Below are 8,396 nucleotides of genomic sequence, written 5' to 3' on the forward strand. Positions count from 1 at the left end.
AGCATAGATCTGAATATGAAAATTTCAGATTAAATTTCATCCAGCTTGTCATATTGAAATTTTTGCTCAACAGAACAAGAGTACTGCAGTTTGCATTCAGAGCACAAGGTCAAGAAGAGAATAATCCTTTGGTGTTATGAGTTGTTCCAATCAATCAAAGGGGGCAACGTTCCCTCAAAGCAAAGACTAAAGAATCTGTTATACAATCAAAATCAATTGTAATTTTCATCTGTCCCTCTAATTCTCAATATGCAAGTATTATGGACTCGACAAGATCACGCAGTGGAGCCAGCTCTCCTTCCTCGATGAGACGGAATTCCTGCATTACAAATCAAACCAAACCTGGTGATGAATTCTGATCTGAAAAACTTAATTGGGAAGCTCAATCAACCAATGTAGTAAATTATCGGTGACATTTTTTATTAAATGCAATGAGAATTACCCATGTAAATAGAGTGAAGTGCTTGAAGCATGTGTTCAAATGAGCTTCTTCTTTCAGACTCACAATCTTCTGAAAATGGGAGTGATAGATGTGAGCATACACCCGAAACAACCGTTTGAAGATCGTTTTAACAACTTCCCGGAAATTAGGTGGAAAAGGTGCCCCTGCAGGAAAAGTATTGGTTATCCACATGAATATTTGTCGAAGGAATCATCATTCGGAATACTAAGACCATAAAAATTACCCAGTCTTTGAGGAAATATAGACTCATCATCCAGCTGAGCTTCAATCCAATCCATCAGATAATCTACATATTTGGGTGCAGAAACCTCTATTGGTTTTTTAATCTGTACGCCGTCTGCCCATCTGTACTCAAACCTATGTATGTATATATGATCCCTGTTAGAGAAATTCGATCATGGCAAACGATAAGAAAGTTAAACAGAAGCATACTTGGGTCCAGCAGACATTGTTGGGCAGGTAGATGGTGTGCAAAATTCAGTAAGAGTGCCAAACAGAATGTTCACCTGATTGAAGAAGTCAACAGCTGAAGAGAAAAGAACAAGAATGAAATACTGTAAGTCGGAAAAACTCTTACGATGAAATTCATAACAAAATAAGAATCAAAACATACTATTGACAGCAAGCCATTCATTGAGGTCTTCTCCAGGGGGTAATCTAACAGCTTCCCTTAAATTTCCACTCCCCAGTGTAGCATCAATGTGCCTCTTCAATTGTGCACCCTGAATTATCGATTAAACAAAAAGGGGCTATATTTTGTTAGAATGAATGCACCATACGTACTGAAATAAATGAAGTTGAAGATAATTGATCAATGCTAATAAACAAATAAGAAGAGAAAGCCAAAAGTATTTGATGACTTCAATAGAGATGTGTAAAAGAAGCAATAGACTTTCTCATTGATGACAATAGGGTGAGTTTTAACCAAAAGAATTGAATACAAACTAAGAAATGTAATTTTGATTACAGCCTCTGATAACTGATGATGACTTCAAATTAAAATCAGAGAACCAGGACAAAAATGGTGTCGGTTGATTTGAGAAGGTTTATGGCGGACTGTATGATGAAAAGTGCAGCAGAACATGTACTGTACTCCTCAAAACCACATCTAAAGATACCAAAAGAATTATAAGCAAGATCCTGCAAAAATATGGCTCCAAAATCCTCGGTATTCTGTAATTTGTTTATTTTCCGATATTTGCTTGTTCTGTAAGAGCAAAAGTTTCATTAATGGCAACAAACATTTATAAAAGCACAACAGGGTTAGACATCAGACTTCTCAAAATCTAGTTATAGAAATCACAAAATTTGAGCTTAAATTGGGTTATTGAAGAGAGGATTTGCATGACAATAGTGAGCCTAGTTTGTGAACATATTTTATTTATTTATTTTTACCAATTATAAAAGAAAAGGAAAAATATGTGCATGATAAAATCTGACCTTATTCCCAGAAGGAGCATTCTTCTTTGGACGGAATGTCTTCTGATTTCTGCAATACATTTGCGAAAAAAATTCCTTAGAAGAGAATATGAAGAAAAAAAAAAATTAAATTAACATCTTCTCATTTCTTTGACCAAAAATCATATTCTCCAATCATAAACTTCAATCTAACATTGACTCAATTGCAAACATCACCAAAATCACCCAATTTTTTTTTTTAAAACCATTGCAAGCATTGCCCCTATTCAATAATTCCAATTCAATAAGAACAAATTCCAATCAAACAAACATTTTCTAAACTCTCAATCAATAACATATTCAACCACAATCAAAATCATCAAAAAAACAAGGAGGTGCAACAAAATACCAAACAAACAAACACAAATCTCTCCCGTTCTCCAAAAAAAAACCACACCTTTTGATTAAATCCCACACCTCAAAGACCTCCAAAACTCAAAATTTTCCATACCCCACAATTCATCAATAAATAAATTACCAAAAAAAAAAAACAATCTTTTGAGAACAAAAGGATCATTATTTCAAAGAGACACAAACAAACCTATTGCCAAGTCCAAAGAGACTCATCTCCACATGCAATAACAACCCTCAAATCAAAATCTTCTCTTCTTCTTCTTGATTGAATCCTAATTGCAAGAAAGCTCCCCCCTTTTTTGATTCCTCTCTCTCTCTCTCTCTCTGTCTCTGTGTTTATATAGCTGGCGGGAGGGACCGAGAGAGAGAGAGAGAGAGAGAGAGAAACAGAGCCGAAATAGAAGCCAATGAAACACAGGCTGTCTATAGAGATAAAAACGAATTTTTTTTTTCTTTTTTTTTAATCTATGTCTTGCCACGCTGGCAAAACACCCAACCCAACAACACATCCAATGACAGCTCAACAAGAGATCATGTACTTCTGTAAATATATGCCGTTTATTTTGTCTGTACTTTTTTCTTATTATTATTGTAACTATATATATACCTTTGTAAAATAAATAATTGCAAACATTTATCTAGTGCATGTATTATTTTGTGGATAAATTTTGAGAATTTTGATTTTTGAATGGTAAACTCATTTAAATCATTTTTTAGAAATGACTCTGAAAATTCTCTGAAACACTAGTGTTGTGACTGAAATATTTTTTCTATTAAATTATGATTATATATACACACCCTTCACTCAAATTAACTACCTATTATTATGTAATGAAAAATAAAACTAAAATATGATCATATATTGACTTCTAAACCTTAGCAATTCATATCTGCTTTGATATTTAAATGATATATTGGAATAAGGTCCCATACAATTTGACCATATATATATATATATATATATTTTTGCAGAAACCTTAATCTCAACAATTTGAATTGTGTCCTTAACAATCATAGATTAAAACATTTCTCTAACTAAACACAGGACCACTTTTAAAAGATACCATCTCTGCTAGTCAAGCAAAACAATTCCACTACAACCTTCCTCAATAGTACTATAGAATGTCTACACAAATAATTTTTATTAAGAAAATCAAAATACAATTTCAATTAACTAGAATTCTAGTTTGTTTGTTCAATGGACCCATCTCAATCAATCAAGCAAGCTAAGAGTCTTAACGCTTTAACAAGAGAATGTGCCCCTTTCTAAATCATAGTGGCAACTTCTGTTTGTGAAAGTGGGTTAGTGGAGCATTAAATCAAACATATGTCCTATACTCTTCATCTCAATCATATATCTAGCCCTTTCATCTTTTTGTGATAAACATGCTGCTTTTTTTCATGGCTGTGATCAGCTAATGTACATTATGCATTGTGCAACTACAGCTGGCTTCAAAGCCCCATGTTATAAGCTTTCTTGGCATGCATATATATATACACACACACATATCTTTGTAAGTAGAACCCATGCCAACTGCCAAGTGCCAGCCAATATTTGCTGTCTTGCCTTGTCAACCCAGACAAGCCCTAAACATCGTTGTACCATCTTTAACTTATTTTCCCTAGTGTTTTGTCTTGTCCGCCTAATAGACATGGAGCTTAGCCTTAATTTATAACGGCATGATATTATGGGTTTTTTTTAAGACATAATACTCGAATTAGTCTTTTTATTTATTTATTTTTTTTGTCCTTCTACTTAGAAATACTCCCAAGTAGTCCCTCTATTTTTGAAAATGATTCCATTTAGTCCCTCCTACTCTAAAATAGGTCAATTATTGGCTGTATTTTCCAGAGTAGAAGATGCGGGACGTATTGAGGAGCAAGCCTGTCTTTCTGGACAAATGGGGCATGGCCTAACAAGGATATTCTGGTAATTTTTCAACATGTGGATTATATGGTTCAACCGGGTCTATTTGATGGGAAACGAGTCAAGGAACAAAAGTCAAAATTTGGCCAAATTCCATCGTTTAGGCATCGAAAATCGTAACTTTTATCGTTTTTAGTAATAATTGATTTTGTTATATCTTAGGATATAAATCTTTGATTTGTGAGCCGTTTGTGGCAATAGTCTTTATTTTGTTAGATCTTTTATTTCTTGCTGATATTTGAGAATTTACTAGTTTTGGTAAAATTTCAAATTATTTCCTTTCTTAGTTTCTTAGTGTTATTTCACCTATTAAATGTAAGCCTATGGGCAAGAGAAAATAAGTTTTGTTATCACTATTTTCTTGGGTAATAAGATTTACTATTTTTCTAATTCCTGGCTATCTTTGATCAACAGAGTTTGGATAACTTGTTACCGGGCATTCAAAGGCGAATCAACTGGATTTCAAAGTTTGGACAACTTGTTACTCGGGCATTTCGTGCGCGAATCAACGGTCTCGAGTATACCACTGTATCAGTAGAGGGACTAGATGAGAAGAAATTAAGGGTAAAGGGACTAAATTTGGATCATTTTAAGAGTAGAGGGATTAGTGGGGCGCATTTCTGAGTAGAGGGACCTAAAGGGAATAGAGAGAAAAGTAGATGGACCAATTTAGATATTATACCTTTTTTTTAATCTACCAAATAGTATTTCCTATTGGTTTAAGATATTAATTGTTTAAAGATTATTCAAAATTATAGATAATTATTTCAAATTTAATTATTCTTTTAAAATTATGTTTTACCTTTTTGGATAATTGTTTTGTTTTAAATTATTCTTATTTTTCGAACTGAAGAGTATCTCTCTTGAATAGTTTCATTACTTCTCTTTCATTATTTGTCATTCATGCACACATATTTTCATGTCCATCACTGTGCATGCATGCATACACTGTGTAGATCTTCATTATTTGCAAGTGTATATGTCCCACGCCCTCATAGCTACGTCTACCTGTCATGTTTGCTTAACTATATATATATATATATATCGATCACATATGTGATATGTACTTGTGTCTATACGTACTTGCATGTACATCTCGTTGCATTAATTCATGCATGCATGCTTGCGAAACACTCCTTTCTTATCTCTCTGTAGTAAATTCCCTGCCTTAAATGGATGCAAAAGTTACTTCAAATGAGCAAAAGCAACATGATCATGACTTGCTCCACTTCTCTAGCTCCCTTTGTTACTGTCTCCATTCTCATATAGTTAGTGGGTTCTTCCAAAAGACACCTTTCAGCAATTTTTAATAGAGCCTCCAAACTTTGAACTTCAAACTCACCATTCATCTTCTTTGATGGCATATTTGCTGCCCTTCTCTTTAGCCGCATTGTGTAGTATTTACTCACTAAAGATTTTATTATCCCCGACTTATTCTTGAACACACACCTTTGCAGCATCACTTCCAACATCAGCACTCCAAATGCATATACATCATGAAATATTTGTGGTGTTTCTGCAAATATATGCATTTTTCATCAGAACTAATTAAACCATATGTACAATATATTTATATATAGAACTCAGTTACCAACTTACCATCTCTTAAAGTACAAACTTCAAAATATCCACTAATTCCTTCATAGGGAACTGATGCACGGTCAGGAACAAGTGAGCCAAAGTCACACAGTTTGGCTCTGAGTTCCTACTTACACACACATAAACAATATGAAATTAAACTAGTTATTAAATATGCATTATTAATTATTTGAATTATAAGCTACAAAATGGACATGAAAATACTGACTGAATCTAGAAGAACATTCTTAGCCTTCAAATCTCTGTACACAAGTCCTTGTCCATGCAAGTATGTAAGGGCCTTTGCTATATCAAACAATATACTAATCCTTTTATCCCAACTGAGCAGGGGTTTATTGCCTGCATATATTAATTAACACAATATAATGAATTAAGCTTAATAGGAAAAAAAAAGAACCTATGAAATATTCAGTCAGCATGCATGTACGCATTCATGTCTTGCCTTCGAACAAGTAATCAAACAGGTCCCCTTCAGGCATGAATTCAACCAATAAACTACTTCTAATTGGATGATCCTCTGTATCTTTTGGTTGTACATTGTCATTCTCTTCTTTATAATAGCCAACGAGCTTCACAATGTTTGGGTGTGATAGTTTTGAATAATTGTTCAGTTCCTTCAATGAAATAAAGAAAAATTAAAGAACAGAAAGGAATATATGTATTAGTGCAAGTTTATATAATTATGTCTATCGAAATCACCTTGAGCATTCGTTCAGTTTTGAAAAACTGCTTCACAGCTACAACAAGTTCCCCTTTGTAGACCTCCGATAATCCTTTACCCAGGAGCTGTGGTTGTTTTCCGAGTAATAGATTCATCTGTTCCAAAGTGAACTCAGGAACTTGTTTAGCGTCTGCATGTCATTAAAAAGATCATTTAATGTAATGAGGAGAACAACTTGATTAGCCCATAACAGCATTGTTTTTCATATTTCAAATAATTAATTAATGATATCGTTATAATATATATAATTACATGCATGTATATTTATATGAAGCCAATTATAACACAAGAGGGGATACGAGGAAAATAAACCTTAGCTTTGTAATTACATATCTCATGAAACATCTTGGTATTCAGGAGTTTGGAACAAGACCAAGAGATGAATCATGCTTTCAATAAATTAAGAAAAATGAAGGGCTTGTTAGAATTTTTATTAGAAATTAATTACTACATCTATGTCATATTTCATATGCGGAAAGCAGGATTACTTACGTCCAGTCATAGTAAATTATAGAAGACGATGAGAGTCTTTAAGTCCACACTTAATAACCAGAGACTCTTCCAATTTATCTTGTCCTCTCCCACAAATAGACCTAGCTAGGTATTTGCCAGAACGATAAATCGAGGACTCATATATATAATCTTTATCATCAAAGGATTAACTCAATTTAAAATTTAAGAGGATAATTATCTAAAGTGTCAATTAGAGTTAATTTAAGAATCCATTAAATAAAGTCGTGGACCACTAGTTTGAATTTAGGTTGGATTAATATCATTACGAAGTTAATTCAGAATAGAATTCAAACTAACAAGAAAAACAAAGAAAAAAAAACCGTCAAGATTTCAAGATGCTTGATAAATATTCTAGCTGAGAATTAATCAGTTCCAATTGCTAGAGGATACAAAATATTTAATTCACAATAAAATGAGATTCTAATTAACGTATAAAACATGCATAAGATAAATAATTCATAACCACAGTGTCAATAAAATTCATGAAATATTAGAATGCATGAATCAAAAGGAAAATCAAGAACAAGAGATAAATCATATACTTCCAGTAGATAGAAAAAAAAAAACGTCAAGAAATATAAATACTTGAGAAAATCCAGTAGCTCCAACACTTGCCTACACAAAGCAATTCCAATAAATGATAGAAGGTTTATATAAAGTTCATAATTATAAAGACAAAAACATGCATATATAAGATATATAATTCTTAACCTCACTATCATTTCAATTTATGAGACATTAGAATTTGTGACCTCAATTAAAGGAAGAACAAGAACAGGGACGTAAATCATAGTTTCCAGTAAAAGGACAAAGAAAGAGTCAGAAATCAAGATATATGAGAACTGCAGCAGCTTCAACACTAGCTGGTCTATAAATGAATCAATTCCAACACATGATAACAACAATAAACAGAAAAGATCACCAATGCAAAGGAAAAAGTAATATAACAAAAAAAGGAGAAAAAAAAAACATGCATATCACGACATCATGCGATCATCTTCATCATAAGAATGAAAAAGGAACAAAAGAACAAGATGAAAGACAAAAGATAACTTTGAATGCAGACGAGAGGAACATGAAGATGAGGATCTGTGCTGTTTTACCGTTCTTGGAGAGAACTCAAGGTCTAATTGCTTTTGTCTTCTTGGTTTCAGTGAGGCGGTATAGGATTATAAAATACTTGGTTTATATAGAAAAGAGATCCACTGTTTTTACAGTTAATCAAGTTATCAAATGGCGGGAAAATATTTATATCTTTGTAAACAACCCTTAAAATCCTTAATCCTTTCCAACTGTTTTGGAACTGTTTTGGTACTCTTTTATGGTTATGTGCATGTACGTACCTCCCTAACTTCATTGAA

General features: G+C 32.9%; 2 protein-coding genes across 2 annotated transcripts; both read right to left on the reverse strand.

The window, feature by feature from the left end:
* Positions 1-10: 10 nt before the first annotated feature.
* Positions 11-2,663, reverse strand: LOC120281973 (MOB kinase activator-like 1A). The gene is made up of 7 exons (XM_039288666.1): positions 2,463-2,663; positions 1,904-1,952; positions 1,077-1,185; positions 896-989; positions 687-820; positions 443-606; positions 11-319 (listed from the first exon to the last, which is right to left on the reverse strand). The coding sequence occupies exons 1-7, from the start codon at positions 2,486-2,488 to the stop codon at positions 245-247; spliced, it is 651 nt and encodes a 216-aa protein (XP_039144600.1). The 5' UTR covers positions 2,489-2,663; the 3' UTR covers positions 11-244.
* Positions 2,664-5,392: 2,729 nt separating this feature from the next.
* Positions 5,393-6,280, reverse strand: LOC120282920 (probable serine/threonine-protein kinase PBL4). Its single transcript, XM_039289752.1, has 4 exons — positions 6,244-6,280; positions 6,010-6,140; positions 5,802-5,907; positions 5,393-5,718 (listed from the first exon to the last, which is right to left on the reverse strand). The coding sequence occupies exons 1-4, from the start codon at positions 6,278-6,280 to the stop codon at positions 5,393-5,395; spliced, it is 600 nt and encodes a 199-aa protein (XP_039145686.1).
* Between the last annotated feature and the right edge of the window lie 2,116 nt (positions 6,281-8,396).

This window comes from Dioscorea cayenensis, chromosome 18, assembly GCF_009730915.1.
Source record: "Dioscorea cayenensis subsp. rotundata cultivar TDr96_F1 chromosome 18, TDr96_F1_v2_PseudoChromosome.rev07_lg8_w22 25.fasta, whole genome shotgun sequence".
NCBI classification, from domain to species: Eukaryota; Viridiplantae; Streptophyta; class Magnoliopsida; order Dioscoreales; family Dioscoreaceae; genus Dioscorea; species Dioscorea cayenensis.

Bases quoted from the DNA above. Each gene is read 5' to 3' on its own strand.
- LOC120281973 (XM_039288666.1), bottom strand. From the start codon at position 2,488: ATGAGTCTCTTTGGACTTGGCAATAG. The intron at 821-895 runs GTATGCTTCTGT...ATACATACATAG, and splicing joins ACAATGTCTGCTGGACCCAA to GTTTGAGTACAGATGGGCAG. The intron at 320-442 runs GTAATTCTCATT...TTTGTAATGCAG, and splicing joins ACTTCACTCTATTTACATGG to GAATTCCGTCTCATCGAGGA.
- LOC120282920 (XM_039289752.1), bottom strand. From the start codon at position 6,280: ATGCCTGAAGGGGACCTGTTTGATTACTTGTTCGAAG. The intron at 5,908-6,009 runs GTCAGTATTTTC...GTGTGTAAGTAG, and splicing joins AGAATGTTCTTCTAGATTCA to GAACTCAGAGCCAAACTGTG. The intron at 5,719-5,801 runs GTAAGTTGGTAA...ATATATTTGCAG, and splicing joins AGTTTGTACTTTAAGAGATG to AAACACCACAAATATTTCAT.